This window comes from Lissotriton helveticus, chromosome 2_1 (genome assembly GCF_964261635.1).
Source record: "Lissotriton helveticus chromosome 2_1, aLisHel1.1, whole genome shotgun sequence".
Classification (NCBI taxonomy): Eukaryota; Metazoa; Chordata; class Amphibia; order Caudata; family Salamandridae; genus Lissotriton; species Lissotriton helveticus.
Window position 1 is genome coordinate 1,018,323,785 of NC_136059.1, and position 25,267 is coordinate 1,018,349,051.

Here is a 25,267-nt window from a genome sequence, read left to right on the forward strand (position 1 = left end):
GGATTCTCTTCTTACGAGATGAGGAGTAGTTCAGTTTTGTCCGGATTCAACTTTAGGTGGTTGCTTGACAGCCAGCGTTGCACTTCCTCTAGTGTTTCATTGAGTCTGTGAATGTCATTGGTAAGTGAGATTTCCCGATAGATTTGGGTATCATCCATATAGAGGTGGAAGGGGATGTTAGCTTCTCTGAGTAAAGAGGAGAGGGGTTCCATGTAAATGTTGAAGAGTTGAGGGGAGAGCACTGAGCCTTGGGGCACTCCCCTCTTGACTGGGTGCAGGTCGGACTTAAAGCTTCTGATTTTGATTCTTTGGGAGCGGTTGTGGAGGAATGAGGAGAACCAGTTGAGGACCACATCATCTAGACCAGCCCTTTCCCCCCGAGGCCTTTGAGGAGAAGATTATGATCCACTGTATAGACATAACCGTTTAAAGAATTTAAGGATTATGAACTTCAACTGTACGATGTAGAAATGAAGTAGCATTTTTTTTGTTTGACATTTTCGAATATTCCATGGCATTATCAAATATATTTGTGTAAACAAACATGGTATATTACAAAATACGGAGTGAATCCTCTCCAACATAAAGGTCTGCTTTAAGCAATGATTATTAGGTCTCACGTGGCGTACTGCGCACATGCGCAGTGGAGCTCGCGAGATTTTATGTTTTGAGGAGAACTTCACTAGCGAGGGTTAAGCCCCGCCCCTCTTCTCCATTGGCTGGCCTCCTAAACGGTGGCCAGACATTGGAGAAGAGGTCCTAGTGACGTTCTCCTTTCTCTTTTAGCCCCGCCCTTTTCAGATTGGGTTCCGTGACTTACTGCTTAAGTAAAAGTTTTCTTATCTTCTTTATGGGTCCAGATGGCCCCATAAAGAAGATAAGGAACCTTTTACCCCAGCAGGAAGTCGGGGCGCCCAGTGTGAAAGGGACTGGGCTAAAAGAGAAACTTCATGTTAGTATAATCGCGGCGCATTATACCAACATGAAAGAAGTTTCTCTATTGGCTGCTTATTTCAATTTCCAATACACGAGCGGGCGGTCTGTCTGTCTGTCTTTATGCGCCGTGTGTAAGCCCTTTTAGTATACCTTAAAGTAGAACAGCCGATGAGGATTCAAAAGAAAGCAGCACGTCGGGTGCTGCGGCTGCCTGGTGAGCGCGTGTGAAGAATCGTGTCAGTCACCGATTTTACATATCCCCTCCAGATGTGACCCACTGCCTCAGCCACCTCACTTCACCCCTCCAGCCACGAGATCCGACCGGTGTATCTTCGAGGTCTCATAGCTGGGTGTGCACATGTACAGCTTGGTGTGTGCCCGTACACCCCCTGTGCCCAGCGGGGACGAGTGTGGACGCGCCCCAGCCCGCAGCCCCCCCTCGCCTTCTGCCGGTGCAGAGATCCCTGTAACGGAGCCAGGATGATAACCCGGGCGTGCCTCGCCAATCAGTGCCGCACTCACTTCGTTAGCCCGCTCTATAATTACATTGTGCAGCAATTACAGATAATTTAAGGCAAACTATGCCCTTGCTGAGAGGACGGGCCTCTTGGTGAAGCCGGGGGCTGCCAGTGTCTGCTGGAGGGCTTGCCATTGGGTTTGATTGAAGCGGCCCCTTGTAACGCATGCAAACGCCATTTACCTGCACATGTGTTTATTTTAAAATAAATCCAGGCAGAGCAGAGCTTTGGGTCTCCTAATCCTACCCCCTCCACCCTCGACCCAGCAGGAGGGGGCTCTCTACACGCCCCCGGCCCCCTTCTGCCGGGCTCGACGGAGATAAGGGAAGCTGTGAAAATGAAAGAGAACCGTATTGACACTTCTCGGCCTAGCCAGCAACTCGCGCCGCACTGTATTAATGCTTCACGGCTCAGACCTGTAATTATGTGCTCCGAGAAGCTGCTACTCCCCCACACCTGCTGCGGCTGAAAAAGTCACTTCCTCCCGCGCAGGTCCTCGGACAGGGCAGCAGGTGCCCCCCCCAGTGCCCATGGTCACACGTGGGGTGCTTCTTGAGGCTGTGGCGCTCTACAGAGAGTGCCGGCTGCCCTCCTCTTCTCCTCCGGCGCCCTCCCCAGCGCAAACCAATCATGCACTGGGAGAGCCTCTCACCCCTGACACGACACCTTGAGAGCTCGGTGTGATACGCGTAGCAAGGAGTAGATCGGTTTCAGCTTCCACTACAACCCCGCTGTAGGAAGTTGCATTTAACATCAAGGTCAGTAAAATGAAGTGTGCTCAAGCATGTGTTTACAGTGCTACGAAACAACAAAAGTCATGTAACACTACTAGTTTTTATTTTCTTAAAGTGCGTTGGGCGCCAGAAGCATCAACTATTCTCACACAGTGTTTCAAAAAAGGTGAAAAGGGCAAAAAAGCATGTGATTCTTCCAGGACACTCAGCAACATTCAGAAAAAATTATTGGCAATGCGGACAGACTGAATTCTCGCGGCCCTTGCTTTTTCTGTGCCAAGAAATGTTGAAAGGCTCGGAAGCCCTCGAACCCCATGTCGCCTGCATCTAACATATTTATCACCTCATGCACTTTCTTAAATTCGTGTACCCCTCCCTAACATTCAAGCCGTCTCGTCCACGTAGCTCGCAGAGTCGTACGAGGGCTTTACCGGAAGTGGTCCCCACCCGGCCTTGAGCCTGAACTCCCCTGCCTTGGGAAGGGGAGACCTCGCAGAGTAGGGGTAGGATCTTATCTAAGTGTGTCGTGAGGATGGTGTGAATGTTTCGTCAGCTTCTGTGTGCGAGTCCTTGTGTCTGTGCATGTGCTTCTGTGTGTATGAATGTGTGATTTGTGGATGTGGCGCTATGTGTGTGTGTGGCTCTGTGTGTGGCTCTGTGTGTGTCTATGTGTGTGTGCGGCTGTGTGTGTGCGGCTGTGTGTGTGCGGCTGTGTGTGTGCGGCTGTGTGTGTGCGGCTGTGTGTGTGCGGCTGTGTGTGTGCGGCTGTGTGTGTGCGGCTGTGTGTGTGTGGCTGTGTGTGTGTGGCTGTGTGTGTGTGGCTGTGTGTGTGTGTGTGGCTGTGTGTGTGTGTGTGGCTGTGTGTGTGTGTGGCTGTGTGTGTGTGTGTGGCTGTGTGTGTGTGTGTGGCTGTGTGTGTGGCTGTGTGTGTGTGTGGCTATGTGTGTGTGTGGCTGTGTGTGTGGCTGTGTGTGTGTGCGGCTGTGTGTGTGTGGCTGTGTGTGTGTGGCTGTGTGTGTGTGGCTGTGTGTGTGTGGCTGTGTGTGTGTGTGGCTGTGTGTGTGGCTGTGTGTGTGTGTGGCTGTGTGTGTGTGGCTGTGTGTGTGTGGCTGTGTGGCTGTGTACGTGCAAATGCAATAGGTCTCGCATTTGCAAGAGTAAGCTATGGGCATTGTAAATGACAATGCCATTTATTTATCTGTTTTCAAAACAGACACATAAATAAAAAGTTTGTCATTTATAATGCCAATAGCTCTAACTTTTGCAAAGGCAAGCCCGTTGCATTGTAAATGCTTGTTTTATTAGCATTCAAAGCTTGCTTTACTGTGGCTCAAGCAAAGGTACCCATTGAAAAGCATACTCAGGACAGCACTCTTCACCTCGAGGGAAAGGTCTCTAGGAAGTCTACAATCTTTTAGGTTACCTCGTAAATTGGGTTAACTTGTTATCTTAAATAAATCCAAATACACTTTGGGTGAAAGGGAGTAACAACTATTCCACGGAATGCATTTAAAATCCATCTGGTGACCGCAATATGTTAACTATTGCTTGGCAATTACATGTAGCTAAAGAAAAATGCATTGTTGCCCCAGTTATTCATTATAGAATAAAAAATGAATTAGAGGACAGATCCATATTCTCCTATTTACTTTGTCATTGATCAAACATTCGGGCATAGCAATTTGAAACATCTTTTCCCAATGTCACAATCATGTTCTATTACCTGTTTCACCTGTATTATTGTTCTGGTACCTAGGGATGTCCAATTTTTAGTTTACAGTGATTGTCTAAAATATATTAAATAAACCACAGCGAATTGTGCCTGCAAATTAAGTATATACAAGTTGGTGATCCCCCAGACACCAGGCAACACCCTCTAAATACTGTTTTGCGGTACCCACGAGGGCACATTGCAGTGTTACTGCAAAATCCTAGGAGGGGTGAAGCAAGGATAGTCTTTCATTGTTCCAATGCAAGATCATTCTCCGATTGGTCAGCCTGAATGTGTCAAAATTTGTGCAACCAACCACCCAGAAGTTACATTGTCTCATGTGCCTGCCTTATTGAGGTTAGCAGTGAGCATTTGATTTTCATGAGGTTATTGACCCCAGCAAGACCTGCACAGTGTAAGAATCTGTTAACCTGGGCCGTTTTCAAGCCCAGTCAAGGGAGACATACCTCTGTAAATCGTGAACGTTTTATTTCCCAAAATCTTACTTCCGAGGATTACATGCCAGAATAGCTTTTGAAGTAAAGTAACTCATGTCAGTTCTACTTTAGAATATTGATCTCTATGACTATAAGAGAAGTGAGTCACCTTGCTAGGTCTACTGCCCATTTCGACTTTAACAGGTATCAAACACCAACAAAATATTTTCTTCATTATTACAATCATACACTCCACACGCTAACAAATAATGGCACAAAGGAACAAATGCGCACACATCCCAGCCCACATTTCCACTTGCACACATCATACAAACACACAGCCAGACCTACTGGATTAGTCATTGCTTGTTCTTATTTAGGGAAACTATTAGCAATCACAAGGCTTAATGAAAGATGGTGAAATGGATTTTTCAAGTCATTAATAAAACTCTCCTAAATACTCTCACAAATTCCATGTACCAAAACAGCATTACAATAGTTTGCTTACAAAACAAAATGTCTACAGGAATTATATCATTTGTAATGAGGCCCGACCCATGCTAGTGCCCATATCGGTACAATAACATTCCCATAAGTGCTACCTGAATCAACGGTTCATTTTTAAGAACGGAGGATTTTCAAAATTTTATTTTCCACATTTTCATCCTCGTTTACTTATTTTTCTAAATCTTTCCAGTGATTCAGGCAGCTCTGCTAAAATAATTTCATTTAAAAAATAAAATAAATTGGAGTACTAAAGCATGTATAGCACACATGAAATGTGATTCGTGCATACAAATGGATACGAATGTTCACTCAGCTGGCTGACCTGCAGATTTTCATGGTGACACACTCAAACCACGTTTACAATTTTGAAGAGCAAGTGCCATAATAATAGTAAAACTCCTACTAGGTGAAAATCTAGCAGTGGCACGCTTTAGTAATTAGGTAGGTCATGTACTTGATGGTGTTGAATAACGTTTGGCGATATAAAATATTGCATTTATATCAAGACTTACCTAAGTTTACCCATATTCCTCCTGGTTTGAGGATATTCCAGATTGTCTCTATGTAGTCAATAATATTATGTGCTGTGTCTATAAAGAAGCAGGTTGCTATACAATTCCAAGCATCTGTTGAAAAACAGGAGATGTTAAGTTCATGGGGACTGCAGTAGTCTTAGCTCATAGGGTTCTTTGTACATTGCCACTGCAATATCAAGAACAACAAAGATACAAACTAAAAATGAATATCACTACATTTATGCAGAGCTACTCAAATTATGAGATTGTGCAGCATTTTCTGCAAAATTATGGACTTGCTGCACTTGCCACATTATCCATCATCTGCAGATTTAACCAAAAACAATTTGTTTCTAGCTTAAACGGATCGCACATTCCTAAAAACGTGGCAACACATGTTCCTGTGCAGTGGAAAGCTCTTTGCAAAGGTTCCCTGGTAGTCTTTCAATTGCTTATAGCTGTTTTTGGTTGCTACACTGGTAATAAGGTAAAATCTTTGCCAGGGCAGAGTGATCATGTGTTAAAATGACAATAGGAACAGTATTACAACCCAAAGAAAAAGGACAGCATTATGTTGCATTAATTTACCTTTTCTTGCTGCATAATTTAGAGTACCCTGTGCATTATTTGGTCCTCCCCGCTGCATAAATCCAGTGACCCTGCATATATGTTGCAAGTCACATGTCCAATACCCTGCCTTCATCTTTATTTCTAGTCTCCATCCTATCATCCGGCAGGTTTCCAACAGGTTATGCAAGTTGAAATCAGATGTTTTGCACAGGGGTGGTGTTTCTATCAATTTCATACTTGAGTCTAGCACTCCCATCAAGCAGAGCACAACCACTGGAAATGCAATAGGTCTCGCCTTTGTTTAAGTTAAAGCGATTTGCTTTGCTAATGGAATTGTATTTTAGCTATGTCTTATTGTGTGTTTGTATGTGATATGTTGTGCCTTTATGTTGGTTGAATTGTAATTGTTATGTGTGTAGTAGTTTAACACATAGCGTTAGAAGGAGAAGAGCAGTGTTTAAGATTTGGGACGGAGAGGGAGTAGAAGAATAGAGGAGGGATAATGAAGTATAACGAGGAGGAGAATAGCATGAGGCAGAAGAAAGGGGAGTGGGTATAGTATGAGGTATGAGGTATGAGGTAGAAGGAAGAAGGCGTCGAGGAGATTAGCATGATTTTGAAGGAAGGAAAGTGTGGAGAGCAGTATGAGGCATAAGGAAGGAGAGAGGGAGTTACAAAAGCTCTAGTTTAGATCAAGACGACCAGGACCAGAAAGGGAAGCTCATTTCAAACTTCTGCTGATAGTATAGCTGCCCCATTCTAAAAGCGAACGACTGCATATGGTTTTCACAACACTAACAACTATCTTCTGAGCAAAAGATGTGCCTAGAAGTCTTTATATTGGTCCGTCTGCTAAAACATTTGTATTTAGCGAACAGCTGTGTTTGTGAAGATGCACAAATTACCATGCTGACAGCACATTCGTGCATTCCGAGATCTCCGTTGTCCGAACTACAAAGCGCATCGCCAGTGAAATAATTATGAAAGTAATTTACACAATGGCATTGAATTATAAGCCTGGTGATAAAACTGCAGACGGCTGCCTACCAACTCGGGGTCATGGTTCTGGTTCGTAGTTCCACATACTATAATGCAATTACCACTTGGGGACTGTCCAAAAAGGATAAGTTACTTACCTGTAATCCTAGTTTTCTTCCAGGGGGGCTTTCAAAGTCATAGGCACATGAATATCCCCAACCATGTGCGGGACCCTGGAAATAAACATTTATGTGGAGAACATATATGTAGCTATATAACAATAAAAACACAATATAGCCTTCCATACACTAGAAACCGCTGAGCAATGTTGTATTTCTCTCGCACATGAATATAATTCCAATAAAGCAGGGAGAAAGAAAATAGTTGAAAACTGCTTTAATGCGCAGCAGAAAATATAATCCTGCAAAGTGGAATGAAAGAAGATTGCCAGCACATAGGCTGCATTGTAGAAACATCAGTGTAGAAAGCTGAAACGCTAACCCACAGAATAAACTGGCACCGTGCCTTTAAGGCAGTCATAACCCCTAGCTTCCATCATGCCTCAGGGGTGACAGTTAGGTCAGTTCTTTGCAGAGACCCGAAGACCACGGCACAAAGAGATGACCTGTATCTTGATCACTTGCCCGGGGAGGCGGGTGGGTTGCTTTTGATGAGGATACTCCTGGAAGAGAACTAGGATTACAGGTAAGTAACATCCTTCTCTTCCAGGGGATCCTCATAAATAGTCAAGCACATGAATAGAATAGCAAGCCCATCCCCTCATCCTGTGGGCAAATGACAAGTGTAAAATAAAGATACTTTGTTAAAAAAACATTTCAAAGACTCCAATTAAGCTAGGATTGGAACAGTTTCCTCAAGGAGGCTTGGCCTACTTGGGAATCCGCTCTGGAGTCAGAATCCAGACAGTAATGACAGTATGAACAGACTTCCAAGTTGCAGCCTTGCAAATCTCGGCCATCGGTACATTGTGTAAGAAAGCTATTGTAGCAGCCTTTCCCCTAGTAGAGTGAGCTTTAGGGGAGGCTAACAGAGACTTGTTCGCTAACTGGTAGGCCAATTTAATACAGGACACTATCCACCTTGAAATAAATCGTTTGGAGGCTGAAAAGCCTGCCCTAACAGAGCCGAAGTTTACAAACAATTGATCAACCTTTATAATGGATTTTGTTCCCTCCAAATAGAATTGGAGAACCCTCTTGAGGTCTAATGAGTGAAGAGAACTTTCTGCTGGTGTAACAGGATTGGGGGAAAAAAGAGGGCAGAGAAATTGTCTGGTTGACACGAAAGTCAGACACCACTTTGGGTAGGAAAGCAGGGTGAATTCTCAAAACCACCCTATTGTGATGGAAAACCGTATACGGTTCCTTAGAACAGTGCGCTTGGATTTTACTTACTCTGTGTGCTGATGTAATAGCTACCAGAAAGGCTACTTTCCATGTAAGGTGTTGTCACGTGGCCTTATGAATGGGTTCGATAGGAGGACCCATCAATTTTGACAAAACTAGATTCAACTCCCTAGGAAGAGAAGGAAGTCGGGCAATGAGATAAACCTTCAACCCCTGAAGGAAGTCCTTGACCACCTGAAGGCGACAGAAAGACGGTTGGTTAGGTGATTTTCTGTAGGCTGTAATGGCCGCCAAAGGAACCTTTATGGAAGTGTATTTCAACCCAGATTTGGCCAAGTATAGCAGATACTGCAAGATTACCTCTTCTTGCCCACTAGTCGGACTCCAACCATTACGCATACACCACAAGTAAAATCTAAGTAAGAGGTTCTTGTGGATGGTCTCGGACTCCCTCAAAATGTCCATGCAGTCCTGAAGAAGGTTCAAATGTCCGTACTGCAGGACCTCAGGAGGCATGCTGCCAAGCTCAGCGAGCGAAGGCTGGGTGCAGAATCTTCCCTCCCATTTTGGTCCGGAGGTCCGGCCTGCACAGGAGTCTCCTGTGCTGACAGATCGAGAGTTTCAATAGGTCTGGATACCACCATTGGCGCGGCCAGTCCGGTGCTATCAGGATCATCTTCATCCTGGATCGGATGAGCTTGGTCACCACCTTTGGGATGAGAGGAAGGGGCGGAATGGTGTATGCAAATGTCCTGGACCAGTCTATCAAAAGAGCATTCCCTCTTGTTCCTGTTCGGTAAAATCTGGAAGCGAAGACGTGGCATTTTTTGTTTAGATCCTCTGCAAAGAGGTCGATGGATGGACGACCCCATTGTTGAAAAATGTCCGCCACCACCTCGTTGTTGAGCACCCAGTCTCTTGTTCTTCGAAGTGTCCACAGAGCGTCTGCTCGCATGTTCTGTTCTCCTGGCAAATGTGCCGCCGTGATCAAGAAGTTCCTGGCCAGCAGCCAGTGCCAGATCGCTTGAGATTCCAGAGACAGAGGGCGATTGTGGGTTCCAACTTGTTTAAGTAATACATGGTGGTTGTATTGTCCATTTGTATCAGAATCAACTCTGACTGAATCGATGGATGGAATGCATTGAGGGCCAAATGAACCGCCTGCAGTTCTAACATGTGGATATGATAGGTCTGCTCCTTGCTGGTCCATCTGCCCGGAGTCTGCAGTTGACCCATATGTACTCCCCATCCCTGAAGAGAAGTATCTGTGATCAGTGATTGTTTTGGAAGAGGTTGATGGAATGGGACTCACACTAGAAGATTCTTTGGCTGAGTCCACCAGAGAATGGACTTCTTCCCTGCTTGAGAGAGGAGAATTCGGACTTCCCAATGACCCAAGAATAGGTCCCATTTGTCCTCCAGATCCTGCTGCAACGGTCTCATTCTCAATCTGGAGTTGGGTATGAGAAAGATGCAAGAGGCCATCAACCCCAGTAGAGAAGCCACTTGCCTTACTGGTGGTCGATGTGCTTGAAGAATGATATTGCATTTGTTTCTCATTGAGGACAGTCTCGCCTCCAAAGGAAACACTTTTCCTAGGCCGGAGTACAAGGTGGAGCAATTGAGTGGGCTTACGAACTGATTTTTCCATGTTCACATGAATGCCCAAGCGGTGAAGGAGATCTAAACAGATGTGGTAGTGGTGCTGCACCATTTGAGGAGATGATCCCCTTCAACAGCCAGTCGTACACGTATGGATACACAAACCGGCCTTGGCGATGTAATGCTGCTGCCACCAATGCCATGCATTTCGTGAATACCGGTGGGGCAGATTTGAGGCCGAACGGTAAGACTCTAAACTGGTAATGCTTCGCGCCTACCATGAATCTCAGGAACTTGCGATGTAGTGGGGCAATTGGAATGTGAAAGTACGCATCTTGCAGATCCAGCGAAAACATCCAATCTCCTTTCCTTAGATGTGGAAATATTTGATGGAGCGCCAACATACAAAACTTCTTCTTTCGGATGAACTTGTTCAGAGATCGGAGACCTAGAATGAATCTAAACTTGTTTGGTCTTTTTTTCAGAACAAGGAAATATCTGGAGTAGACTCCTTTTCCCCTCTGGGCAGGAGGGACCTCTTCTATGGCTAGTTTCTTCAGAAGGGTTGACCCTTCCTGATGCAGCAGTTTCAGTTGTTGAGGACCTGACCTCACCGGAGGAATGTCTCTTGGAGGCGCGCAGAAACGTAGCGCGTATCCATTGCGCAATTTCAAATACTTCCTCCCACTGGAGTGTGCAACGGTGCTAGAGGAAGCAGAAAATCATTGCTTGCCTTGAGTTTTAGCTGTGGAAGAGGACTGATCTTGTTGCCCTCCTCTGCCTCTCGAGGAACGACAGCCTGGAAATTGAGATATGGTTTGTTTGTTTTGAGACCATTGAGGGGTTTGAACCCTCTGTTGGTAATTTATGCTGTTATAGGATCCGTAGCGTCATTTGAACTCCTTTTACTTCCCAAGGCCCACAACCCACAACTTGGCCTTCATCTGGCCATCTCCTCGTCAGTGTGCGATCCAAAAAGGGAGTTACCAGAGAATTGAAGATTCAAAATAAACTGTTGAGCTTCCGGTTTCAAAGCGATTAGGCGCAACCAGGAAAACCTCTGTGCACGTATTCCATGTGCATATGAGTGTGCAGCCAAAGAAGCCCCATCCGCTGGTATGCTGATCACTTGATTGGCTAACAGCGCCCCTTCGTGGAGACTCTCTGCGAAGTCTTGTTGATCCTCCATTGGCAACTTCTCTTTAAAACGCTCCAACAAATCTCATAAGGACCTGCCGTAACGGCCCAGCAGGGCAGCAGCGCTAGACACCTTAAGAGAAAATGCTGCAGAGTCGCAGACCTTTCTCCCCCAAGAATACTGGTCTCTACTCTCCTTGTGTGGAGGAGCTGAAGAGGAAGAAGCCACTGCGTGAGTCTTCTTTACTGCTGTGATGATGACAGAATCCGGTGGAGGATCGGACTTCAGAAAGAGGATCAGATGTAGCAAGTTTATACTTTTTCAGGATCAGCGACAGAGCTGCCTTAATTGAGAATGGGGTGAGGAAGATGTTCATTACCAGTTCAGGGAGACCAGGGACTAGAGAGAGTAATGGTCTAGCCTTCGACCTCTGATGAAGGGTTTCGAAAATTATTGAAGTGGTGGTCTGAGGAGCCGACAGGTCTATGCTCAGCTTTTGTGCTCCTCTAGCAAGGACATCGTGGAAGGTGTTAACATCATCAATGGGTGACTCTTGAGGGAGGGCTAGCCGTAAGGGTAGGAGAGTAGTCCCTTTTGGATGAGTGCGTCCAAGAGGACGACCAAGATGGTGTTCTTCGCCTTTTGCGAGGAGCATGAGTTGATCTATGCTCCGGAGAGTTGCCTCGGTGATCCCTGGCCGAGTAGTGGGGGACATGTCCACCTCCTGCACCAGACGTTGTAGAGGGGATCTGTGCAGTGGACTGGAATAGTCCGTAGGCCGCTGAGCATGACCGGAGGGTTATTTCTGCCAGTGATGGAGAGGTTGAAGCCATCTGGGCAAAAGACGAATCAAAGGAGATGACTGTCTATGTGTGGAGCTTCTTGGAGATCATCTTGCCTGCTCTGGGGAATGAGCAGAAGAGCTGCTTGAAGTAGAGAGCACCTGGGGAGAGCTCATAATAGAATGAGAGGACTCTGCGATCTTTGGAACGTGACCGGCGTCTTGATGAATGATGCAACGTCGATGGGGAGTGTCTCGACGTCGACCAACTATGCGTCACCATCACTGGGGAATCCTTACAGCGGGATCTTCTCCTAGACGTCGACCTCTCCTTGTGTTTCGATGTTGTATGATGTGACGCCGAACACCTGGACCTGACAGTCTTCGACGTTGAACGTACAGGAGAACCCAACGAAGTACGAATCGACGGAGAAATCCTTCTCGACGTCGTGTCTTTGGGCCTTTCAGATCTCTCTCGACACTGATCATCTCCTGGAAGCCAGCGGAGTCGAGATCGAAGCACTTGTCGACAGAGACCTCCATATCGGCGTCGAATGACACCTAGTATCCTTGACCCTAGGTCTCGACGACGAGTCCTTCTTCGCCGTCGATGAAGAAGTATCCCACGATGTTGAACGTCACCTGGATGACAACGGAGGAGTTGAGTGCCTTGTCTCTGGTGACAACGAGGCACGTCTCGACGTTGATTGCGGCCTGGTTGATGGCAAAGGAGACACCTGCTTCGACACCGATCAACCGGCGACGGCGGAGCATGTCTCGACTTCAAACACCGACTTGGCTGTGAGGTCGATCTATCCCTTGACATTGGGCGAAGAGCTGTGTTGGGTCACTGCTATAATAGTCTCCATGGTGAACAAAAACAATGAAACCCAAGCATTCATGGCACTGACAGTGAACATAGCCAAGATCTTGCTAAAGAAATCCCAGCCTAGGCTCTGGGGTAGGAAAGGAGTGAAGAAAGAAGAGAAGAGAAAAAATAAAAAAAATAAAAAAGAGCCCGTCCTAGAATTCCAACCAAAGAGAAACCAACTATTAGCCATGCTCGACAACATAAAAAAGTACGCCTCGAGGATGGCATAACATTAGGAAACTGTAGACGTACGATATACCAGACATGGTAACACCCGTATAAGTACTCTGCACCACAGACGATTAGCATCAAACTTGCAGGTTGAGAGACAACCTGCTAAAAGGGTACTTTTGCGATCTGCGTATAGGTAAACTTTATAAACCCATTTCACTCCCAGTGAAAAGCTTGAAGCAACATGCGCATGGTCGGAATTGTGTTGGAGTGCCTTTATCATTTAAACCCCTTGATGTAGTGAAGCTGTTGCTATGTTGCTGAGCTGGGAGTATGAGTGGCATACACCTGGACAAGGAGTTCGCTTCCTGGGTCATGCTTTCATCAGTGCGATACACACCAGGCTGTGCAGCTAAGATACTGCTGCACAGACCAAGTTGTGCAGTACCTCGTACAGTGCAGAAAGAGGTACACCCAATCCACTGTTCTACTGAAGGTAAGCCACAGCACGAGGCAGCGAACAACACTCTGCCATGAGCCAACTCCGGGGTTTGGGGTGGTGGGACGGACAGGAGCCGCTGCCTCACCCTCTAACATAAACAATGAGCCCAGGGCTAGGGCGTTACTGGCTCACCTTCTCTCCAGCCGAACTGAGCCACTATAAATTCCACAGCTCAGACGCAAGACCCTGAAAATCGGACAAACGTGTGCTTTTCCATAACTTATGTGAATAACACAAACCTCGCCCTGCAAGATGCTTTCAGAACATCTGGAGAACATCGAACTACATGAGATTTCAGGCCTACATTCCAGGGCACAGAAGAGCACCAGCAGGCGACATGCCTTCTGCACAGAGGTGCCCTGCAGCAGCAGAGAAGGTTGTAGGTCCTTTATGCCAGCGGCAGCCGCGGAGACACAGGGGCGAGATGGCCGCACCGAGGGGTAGGGGAGTAAGCGGAGCATATAAGCATGGCACAGCTAAGTTTGCCCTCCGCCTCGGGAAGCACATACATAATGAAGAGCGCAACTCTGGGAAGTTTGTTTGGGTTGGGGAGGGAGGAGCGAGTAGGATTTCCAATCAGGAGCCAGTAAACAATCTATGAGCACACCCTCCTATGTCGTAGGAAACAAAGATGGCGTCGGCCTGTCCAGATGGGCCACCCTAAAAATGGACTGGGCGGTATCAAAAAAGCAAGATTTACAATCACGCGCCATCATTTAACAAACAATGACGCAAGCCAATGGAAAAGAGGGGCGGGGCTCCAAGTCCCCTTCTGAAATCGTATTGATTCCGAGAAGCCCTTGCAGAGCGAGCAGCGCATGCACGCTACAACGCCAGGCGAGACCTAAAAGGCTTGCCAAGAGCTAATAGCATGGTCAACAGTCAGAAGTAAAACAATCACAGTCTCATGCACAAGCTGTGCCGCCTTACATTTTAACAGACTAATCTTGATAAAAACAGGTCAAGTTCAATTTAGCTGCACTACTTAATTCAGTGGCAGGACAGGTATTTGGATACAGATTTATATCAGGTGAAATGAACAAAGCTATAGGAAAGTTATTGCCACAGTGATTACGGTACTCTAACGCATTCCCCTTTGCTCCTTCACATCTGGATGAGAGTTGCCTGTGCCAGCAGGTAGGCGTGGAAAATATCAAGAATAAAGACAAATGTTACTCTGCATTTGTTTCTAGCGCTGCAGATTCACTCTTGCCATCTAGAATAGGGCTCGGACGTCTTTAAGTGCTTTATCTATGAATAAGTATTTTGAGGCACAAAATGCACTATGCCTCCTCTTTTAGTGGGCAATGTGCATTGGCACTAATTCCATCTAAGATTGTTTTTTCGCACAGTGAGTGAGAATGTATATGGTGTGTAGTGGGAGTGTAGCATGATGCGCTTTTAACTATTTAACAGTAGAAGAGACTTTCCAGGAGAAGGGCAGGTTCATGCAAGTCTACAGCACTATACATTACAAACAGATGCTTACAGGGTAAGTATCATTTTCCATTTGTAGGAGTGTGGCTGTAGGTACACTTGCTCTGCCTAACCTATGAAGCTGTTCCCTCGTAAAGCGGTAGTGTGTGTCTGATGCAAATGTCTGGATTTAAGTCCTTAAGACTGTGTGGCCACCTATTGCTTGTTGGTGGGCCAGGATGTTCACACAATAATGCCTAGTAAACGTTTGTGAGACGGACCAGGTGACCACTATCAGCTAGTGGAATGTTGCCTTAGAAAGCCATGGTTGCCACTTTCTTATGAGTAGAGTGCGCTCTGGGCGGGATAGGGGCCCTCTTAGATTTCTTATAGTAGATTTGGATGCACTTGAATATCCATTTTACTATTCAATCCTTGAAGATGGGAAAGGCGACAAAGCACTGGCCAGATTTACAAAAAAGCTCGGTTCTGTCTATGTAATACATGACATCTCTTATGATGTCTGGCATGTGTAAAGCTCTTTCAGTTGTCAAGTTTAGTTGTGAAAAGAAGACTGGGAGCGCATTACTTTTGTTAAGGTGGAAGGACAATACCATCTTGAGAAATTTAGGATTGATTTTAAGAACAACCCTATCTTTGTGAACCTGAATGAATCGTTCTTGTAAAGGGAGTGTCTGCAGTTTGCTAATGAGTCTGAGGGAGCTAACAGCCAAAATGAAGACTACCTCCCATGAAAGGAAACAAAGGGGGCATGAATGCAACAAATCAAATGGGTGGGCCTATGTGCCTCGCGAGGACTATTTTAAAGTACCACATGGGAAAGCAGGTGTTTGGGAGGTTTAACCTTCTTGCAACTCTCCATGAAAGCCTAAACTACTGAAATCCTGAACAGGGATGAATGTTCCCAGTTTGGCATGAATGTTGAAACTGCAGACAGCTGTGGGTATATTGAGTGTAGGAAGCTGGGTTTCTGTTTCAGTAACCCCCCCACCATCCCCTGCCACTTTTTGCCAGACTACTGATGCACTCTGACTTGATGTGCTCTGGGTCCCTGCCAATCAGGTTCCCATGACCTGTGTTCTTTCCCAAACTGTACTTTGTACCCCCAATTGGCACCTCTCTGGACACATGTCAGTCCCTTATAAAAGTTACCATGGGTACCAAGGGCACTGTGACAAGGGAAGGCATCTAAGGGCTGCAGCACGTATTGTGCCACCCATAGAAGTTCTGTACCTTAACAGAAACAAGGATACAAAATGTGTTTTCCCTAGACCCACTGTTTACAATTACTAAGCACAAGTTACAGTTTGAATATATCAAAGACAAATTATTTATTAAAATTTCATCATTCAACAATAAAAAACATAGTAATTACAAAATATTCAATTCTAAAATGATAAAATCCGACATTACAAAGAAGTCACAATTATTCAAAGAACATCATTATGACCAGCATAATTGGGACGGCGCCTTAACAGAAACACACACACACACACACACACACACACACACCGCCCATTGCAGGCTACGTGTTTTGGTGCAGAGAAAATTGGAAGAGTTGACATGGCGCACATCCCTGTGTGCCATGCCTACAACCCACTACCCTGGCATATGTCAGCCACCCTTCTAGCTCATTGCACTATACCAGAGCGTGCCTGCAGTTGTCGGCACGCTCAAGGTTGCTAGGCGAGTTCCCCTTGATGTAGCAACCCACGCGCATACCGGGGTGTTACTATTATTGTAATTTCCTGAAAGTATCTGTGCGCGCGCATTGAAAGAAGTTGTGAATGCAGTAACCGGCGCATATACCGGAGTGCGCTACAATCCTACTGAGTTTCTCTGCGTTTCACTTCAGTGATGCGCACACTAATTTTGCGAATAAGTTAATGAGCTTCAAGTTTAAAGTCAGCAAGTTCATGTGAATGTGGCAACCGGCGCGTATACCGACATTGAGGTCTTCTGTGTGTCATTTCAGTGATGTGCACTAATGTCAGCTGGTTTCAAGATTAAAATCAGCAACCTTTTTCAGTGATGCGCACACTATTAATTTTGTTTTGTGTGTTACTTCGGTGATACGCACACTGCTTTTGGAATTCATAGTCTGCATCTTTATTCACATTGGCAAGTTAGTAGTGTGCACATTTTTTTAATTGCATTGTAACACTGGAACCTTTAATGTTACCTTCAAGTGAATTTAGGCACAGAAGGCAGAACCATCTCAAATACTTTACCTCTGGAATTTGTAAGAACATGTATCAGTGGTGGTGATGACAGTGATGTCTTAATAGTTGATGATTACGACACACTTATTAAAACTTTGGATAAGAGATTTAGATCCCAAGAGAAACATTGTATTGGAGCGTCATAAGTTTCTGCAACGTGTTCACATCCCTGGCGAATCCATTGATGATTTTGTAGCTGCTCTCAGGACTCTAGCACTCACTTGTAATTATAGAGAGTTCAGAGATGAAATTATTCACGATCAGCTAATTGAGTGCACTTGCAATAAAAAGATTCAGTCTAAACTTTTGGCTTCGGAGGACCCCGATCTTGAAACTGCTCTCATTTTAGACCGAGCTATTGAGCATTCTCAAGTATGTATGAAAGAGATGAGTGGGTCTGCATCATCCAACGAATTTAGTCAGCACCAAGTCTACGAGTACATTTTCTAAAGGAACTGACACAAATGTACCTAGCGTTTCTCCTTCTGCATTTAGCTTGCCTAAATCCAAATATGAAAGAGCAGAAAGACTTGGAAAATCGGACCTTTCCCGTTATCGATGTGGGAGTAGATCTCATTTGGGCAATTTTAAAAGTTGTTTTGCTCTTAATCAAACTTGCTTTAAATGTGGTAAGAAAGGTCACTTAGCACGCATGTGCAAGGCTGTTGCACATAAAGGACAAGCTAGAGCTGAGAAAGCTATTGAAGGTGATCGTTTTGATTCTGGGAATGAAGATGAAATTTATGAATTGTTAATGTTATCTTCTTCTTCTACACAATTGGATGGTGTGGTAGAAATTGCTTCCATTGTTAAACCGCGTAAGAGAAAGTCCCCTGCATGTGCTATAAATTTAAATGGCAGAAGTATTAAGTTTCTTGCTGATTTTGGTTCTCCTTTTACCCTCATCAATGCCAAGGACTTTGAAGAGTTAGGTAACATTCCTGTAGTTCAGTCCAACATAAAAATCTTCGCTTATGGTGGGAAAAGGATGGAAGTTCTTAGCAAATTTGAGGGCAAATTGGAATTAAAGGGGGACTCAACACATGGGACTGTACACATTGTAAAGGAAGGTGCAAATGTATTAGGTTGGGAGGAGCAAGGTGAGCTGGGGATCATTCTAGACCCCAATCATCCGAACATGGTTTTATCGAAACCTGAGGCCAAGCAATTTTACTCCAATCTGCCTGAGGTTACCCCTGTGCATACTGTTCCCACCAAATCATTATCCGTGGGTGATTGGATTCAAAGGTACCCAACGATTTTCAATGATGATTTGGGTAAACTTAAAGGTTTTCAGCACCGTATTGTCTTAAAAGAAGGTGCAAGGGCCGTTGCACATAAAGTACGTAAAGTACCCCTTGGTATGCGTGGTGAGGTCAAGCAAGAACTTGAGCGATTATGTTCCATGGGTGTAATTGAGCCCATTGAATGGTCGGAGTGGTTGTCCCCCATCGTTTTGGCACACAAGGCCGACAAGTCTCTTAGAATGTGTGTGGACTTGCGCGACCTAAATTCTTGCATATGAGTGGACCGCCAGCCTCTACCTAATACCAATGAAAAGTTGTCTACTCTTGAGGGTACTAAGTATGTTTCAACCCTCGATATTTCCTCTGCTTACCATCAAGTGGAATTGTGCATGGACTCGAGACATCTTACGTCCTGTGTGACACCCGAAGGTGCATTTCGCTATGTACGCATGCAGTTTGGTGTGGCATCGGCTTCTGCAGTGTTCCAGCGCCTCATGGGAAGTTCGTTTAAGAACATCGCAGGGGTCGTGTTTTTCCAGGATGATATTTTGATCTATGGTAAAACAGAGTCTGAGCACAATTCTAGAGTCAGGGAAGTGTTGGATATTGTCAAGTCTAGTGTTTTATAACTAAGAAAAGACAAGTGTAAATTTCTCCAGGAAGGTGTGGACTATCTTGGGCACCACATTTCTGAGAAAGGTGTAGAACCCAAAGTTAAACTTCTGGATGCCATTCAAAATGCACCTGAACCACAGAATAAAGACCAACGTTGTTCCTTTCTTGGGCTGGTGGAGTATTATGCAAAATTTGTGGCTAATTTCTCGGACAAGACAGTGTATTTGCATGAACTTCTAAGAATTTTTTTTAAATATGTATGGTCAGACTGATGTGCTTATGACTAAGTTGAAAGAAGCAATTGTGCAAGCACACCCACTTAAATGTTTAAAATTAATGATCGCTGCATTGTCACCACTGATGCGAGTAGTGTGGGTCTTGGTGTTGTCTTTATGCAAAAAAGATCTCACAATAGGGAGGAGACCATTGCTTTTGCCTCTAGAGCACTTCGGGGGAGCAGAAAGCACTTATTCAACCATAGAGAAGGAAGCTCTGGCCCTGTGGTGGGGGGTACAGTATTTTCGCAATTTCTTGTGGGGAGATGAATTTGTTCTAAGGTCAGATCATAAGCCATTGGTTATCACCCCACGCATTGCCAAGTGGCAGTACAGGCTAAATTAAATTAATTATCGTCTGGAGTATGTAGCGGGTGCGAAGAATCACGTGGCTGACTGCCTGTCTAAATTCCCTCTTTCTGAGTCTGCTGGTGATTCTGTAGATGACAATTTGGAAATGGTATGTGCTGTTAGCGGAGTGGCTGACACTGGAGCTGCTTTGTCTAAGGTTGATTGGAAGTTGGCTTTGTCTGAAGACACAGAGATCGAGAAGGTAATGGATTTTGTAATTCATGGCTGGCCTAATAACACAGATTTGGTTCCTTAACTGATTCCCTTCAAAAGAATTTGTGACGAGCTGTCCCTTGTTGATGGGATTCTACATAGAGGGGGATTGTTGGTTGTGCTTATGACCAAGCGCAAGAAGGTTTTGGACCTGGCCCATGAAGGTCATCTGGGCATTCGTGCCATGAAACGGAGGGTTCGGGAAAGATTTCTGGTGGCCGGGTGTGGATAGGTCCATTGAACACTGTGTTCGTGAGTGTGGCGTGTGCGCTTTGAGTGACAAAACCCAAGTAACTTATCCCTCTCCCATCAATCCTATAGCGGTAAAAAATTCACCCTGGTGTAAGTTGGCCTTCGATATAGCTGGTCCTTTTGGTGGTATGGGCAGTTCTCCTAAATATGCTTCAGTGTTGATTGACTATATGTCCAAGTGACCAGACATTAGGTTTGTAATTGGCATACATTCTGCGATGATCATTAATTTCTTCAAGGATGTTTTTCTTCAAGAGGGTTTTCCAGAGGAGTTGGTAACATGGCATCAAGCATAGCCTCACCTCTCTGTATCACCCCTGCAGCAATGGTTTAGTTGAACGACTTAACTGTGTGATCAAAGATCAGTTACAGTTAGCTTTTGTCAATGGTATACATTGGAAAGAGGTCATTTCCAACATGTTGTGGGCAATAAGAACCACCCCTCATACGAGTACTGGAAAATCTGGAACAAGTGTGCTATCTCAGTGGTGCCAGGGTCAAAAGTTGAGTTTGTGAAAGGAATGTTTGGAATTCACACGCCTTGCAAGACTTCACTTCCTCTGGGGGAAAATTCTAAGGTTTCCGTTCATATCAAGGAGGTTGTTCCCCAAACTACCTCTTCCAGGACCAAGGTTGTTCCTTCTAGATTTCGGGACTATGTCAGATATTGAACAATCTTGATTTGTTTATTTAACTTCCAGTTGTACAACTTATTAGATTTTGTTCTTATGCTGTAAATATGTTTTATCATTCTTGTTTTATGTGAAGGAAGGGGGGTGTGTTGGTTTCTCATGCTGGCTCTCGTGTCGGGCATTCCTCTCATGTGTTCCCTGCATGGAGCATGGAATGTCTGGGCACTGGCAGTTGCTGCCGGGGAGCTGTAGAAGTCGGCTGCATTAAAGGATCTGAAAATACCTGGACTTCGTCTTCCTTTCAAACACCGTAATGGTTTTACTGAAAACTGGGAAGTTTGGTAGGAAACTTCTCAGCACATTGAACCCACACGGATGCCAGTGTGGGATTTAATGAAAAATGCACTCAGAGGAGACTTTAGAGCTGCCCCCGAAAAACGACCCACCTCTGGTGGGTTCCCTGACTGGTACACACCAGCCTGCCTCCACAAGACATGTTTCTGGATCCCTGAGGTGGGAGCACTCACTCCCTGAGCCCAAAAACAAAGCCTTTCCTGGGCGGAGGTCTTCGGGCCAGGAAGAGGCATCTGTGACAGGGGAGCTTTAAAGACCTTGCTGCCTTTGTAACACAACCACCAGCCTCTCCTGCTATCAGGAGCAGGCCTCTTTCCAGTCTCCTCTCCTTTTCGGTGGGAAGACAGATTGGAAAAATTAGCACAGCCCAGAAGGTGGGCCCACCTCTGCCAATCCCACACCTCAGGTGTAGGAGGCGAGGCCCACTCTTTAATGCCCACCATCTTGCAGATGGCAGGCACTCTCCAATCAGAATTAGGGATTGTGCCCACTCCCCCACGTGGGGTGAGCACACCAAGGGTGTAGTCAGACTCAGGTCAGTAGCCCATTGGCTACTGACCTCGAGACCCCTAAAACGCCCCCTAAATGCAGTATTTAGGGGGCAGCTCTGAACCAAGAAAACAGATTTCCACAACCTAAGACGAACAGCAGATGAGACTACAGAGGTGAACTGACTTGGCCCCAGCCCTACAGGCCAGTCTGCAGTTTTCAGCGATCCTATGCCAAAAGCCGCCTTGTCCTGCAGCCAGGGACCTCCAGAACCCCTGGGAGGACTGACTGCCTTCAACAAAGACCGGATCTCCTGTGAACAGCAGCTCTATTCAAAAGAAATAACCAAGAATGACACAGAGCCTGCTGAGGACAAAGAAACCAGACGCCTGGAACCACCACTGCACCAAACGCCTACAGCCCGAATCGGAGTGGCCCACCAGTCCAAGCGAGGTCCACCAGCGCTCCAGAGTCAGAGTCCACTGTTGGTTGACCTCTCCAGGACTCCCCAATGTTGCCTGCAGCCTCTGCACGTAGACTAACCCCCCCCCATCCTGCGCACGCGAGTGGCCCGGTAAGGTGAAATCTTACCTCAAAAGACTCCTTCATCCAGCCGCCCTGCGCCCTAGAGAAGAGAACACGAGGTGCACCTATGTCCCCAAGCCCTCCAACTTACCTGCACAGCTGTTGGTTCCTCCCAGAAGTCTTCCTGGACCGAGCCTGCAGCTGAAAACCAAAACCGGCAACCCCCATTGAAAACAACAAGGCACCCAATGCCAAAACAGCACCCTGCAACCAGCCGCCGCTGCCGGTGTACTTTGGGTGCCAACTCAGATCCCCCTATGCCCTACTTGTGAGCAGCCACCAACCAGAGGCCCCCTATCCCTCAGTGGATAACATAGGGCCTCAGCACTCTGCAACCAGCCACCCCAGTGCCGCTGAGGGTATTTTTAGAGTGCATCCTTGTCCCTTGGGGGAACCCTTGTTCTAACCCCAGAAACTCAAACCAAAAGACAGAGTACTTACCTGTTAACCGACAGCTTCATTTCTGTCCATAGGAATTAATTTACTGTTTTTCCTTGAAAATTGTTGTGTGTGGAGTTGGTTTGTACGAAAACCTGAAAAACTACAACTGTACAAAAACTGATTTACTTCCCTTTTCCCTAGGAAATGCCCCGGTGTGATATCTAGGAATATTACACGGAGTAGAAAAAGTAACTTAAAAAGTAATCTGAAAAGTAATTTATGAGTAATCTGAACAGTAATTTCAATCAACTGCATTTGAACTAGAATTCAATTGAAAAACATTTCATGAGATTTTGCAAAGAATTTATTTCACTTACCTGTGCCAGGCTTGGCTTTAGAAATAAAATAACTAATATTTTATACAAAACAAAAATTGATCAGAGTTTAGTCTTTGAGTGTGTGCAATCATTTGCTGATTGACTGTGTACAACAAATGCTTAACACTACCCTCTGATAAAGCCTTACTGTTGGCCTACACTACCACAAATAGAGAGTAAGGTGCTACCTACTTTTACCTCTGCCTAACTTTGGGAATCCATTGGACTCTGCACACTATATCTCATTTTGTATAGTATATACAGAGCCAGCTTCCTACACTGAGGAATAGGCAAGGCCTGACTTCTGCAGTTCTAACAGGTAATAGATAATGTCATGGACATTAGGCTTCAAGGGGCCCAGGTGTTTGGAAACACACCAGTGAATAAATCGTTTCCATTTTGCAGCATAGTGGGCATATTTGCTTTCCACAGAACGGTCATACATTCTAGGGGGTGGCTTAAACAGTGAAATTCCAAGACCTTGAGTGCCACATCACTATGTTGAGCTGCCTGGGATATGGATATTGGATATGGCCGCCCCCCTGTTCGATAACTTCTGGCCTGATGGATCTCTTGGTTGGCTGGGCTATGTGGGAGGAAAAAAGAGGAGTGTCAGGGATGTTTGTTTCATCTTCATCACCACTTACAGAAGGAGTGAGAAAGGAGGAAAAGTGTTGAGAACGATCCTTGACCAATTCATTGACAGCACATTACCCACGGCCTAAGGAGTGGGTACCTGGAGGTGAAGTTTGGGCATTCTGTGCATTCGGCTGTGTCAAAAATATTTTTTTGTGGCGCACTTAAACGCTCGAAGTACCAGTGTAGGAACTGCAGTGGAGTTTCTACTTGATACTGCTGCTTCCTTCTGAGCTGGCGTGCAAAGCATTTGTTCAGAACCAGAAGTTGTTTCTCTAGAAGCTGAACATCGTGGAGGATCGCCAAATCCAAAGTCCCCTGCAACACTGCTGAGAGCAGGGAAAGAGTCCATTCCGCACGGTTTCTGCAGGTAGTACAAGGACGTCATTATCTCTGAAACGATGAGAACTACTTTCCCTTGAACGACTCAGAAAAAGGGACTTTGGGGACTACATTCTAGGCAACGGATGTGGCAGCCCTAGTACTGAGGGTCATGTCACTGATCTGCACACCCCAGACTGAGAGCGGTGTCCATGCGGATGCTCAGTTGCGGAACAGGGTCTGCAAAAGGCCTGCTGTGCCCTGCAAAATGCAGGATGAAGAGAGATGCCCACTATCAAGACTAGTTCTTCCCAGTGACCCTTTGCCTGTGACTACTGCCCAGTGAGGCATTCTTGTAGAGGGCACATATGGAGCCTGGCATGGGGTACAATGGAGATGAATAAAGGCCATTATGCCTAGAAGGGGCATCACAGTTCTGTCAAAATGGACGATAGAATTGAAAAAGAGGCAGAAGGTGCTGGAATGCCATTGCCTTCCCTTTGTTTTAGGGAGGCTTTCACCATAAATGAGTTTAACAGGGATCCCAGGAAGGGTTGGCTCTGTTGAGGCTGGAGATCTGACTTGTTGGTATTTATGGTGAAACCCAAGCTGTAGACCAGAGAAATTGCTGCTTGAGTGTGGGCTAGACATTGCTGATTACTGCTGCTCTTGATCAGATCTTCAAGGCTGGGAAAGACATTAGTGCCCTTCCCTTCGTAGATGGGCGGGACCACTTTGTGAAGACTCTGAGCTGGGTAGCACTCTGAAAACGGTAATGATGTCCACTTAACACAAAATAAAGGTACCTGCAGAGGGGCAGGGCGGATGGGTATGTGAAAATATGAGTTCTTGGGCGGGGGTGGGGGGGTTCGAGCATTGCCATGTAATCCCCTTCTGGGAGCAGAGGGATATCCTGAAGGGTAGTCAAATGGGAATGTTTAACATAATGTGGTCATTTAGGGGCCTGGGTTCACCATCTTTTTGGGGGATGAAAAAGTACAGAGTAGATCTACCTTGAACCGGAGCGGAAAAGTTTCATCCGAACCCAGTGGCGGAAAAAAACAATCTAAGGATGGAGTCGATGCCCATGCGCACTATCGTCCAAGGGAGGAGTCACCTATCTCGTGACTACAAAAACTTCTTCCAAGACGACAACAACTTGCAATAATCCGAGCCCAACACCAGGTGGCAACCTAATGCACAGTGTGAGATCTGCAGCTCATATACCTCGAACCAGATGTTACTATTCCCCAACTTAATTTACAGACCTCAGAAGGAAGAATGCGCCTTGCAAGAATTCAAACTTATGGCTTTCGATCCCTATCGAGACTGGAGATAGCTTTCAATCATGCAGCTACCATGAGCACTATAAGCATCATAAAATGGTTACTTACCAGTAGGAGTCGTTTCTCGGCCTGAAGAGTTTCTTGGATTCACATGCTGTGCTTCTATTCCACATTCTAGTGGTTGGGTCCGGAATCATGTCTTGTCCTTCTTGGTGTGTAGGCAATAAACTACCATTTTGTGATAAGTCCATCTACT

General features: G+C 45.7%; 1 protein-coding gene across 1 annotated transcript in view; it reads right to left on the bottom strand.

Moving 5' to 3' along the window:
* Positions 1-25,267, bottom strand: part of LOC144818412 (carnosine N-methyltransferase-like) — a 187,232-nt gene that overhangs the window by 66,372 nt on the left and 95,593 nt on the right. Inside the window, exon 6 of the mRNA XM_078675786.1 lies at positions 5,356-5,469. Within this exon, the coding sequence (XP_078531912.1) occupies positions 5,356-5,469 (114 nt within the window). The remainder of the gene's footprint in view (positions 1-5,355; positions 5,470-25,267) is intronic.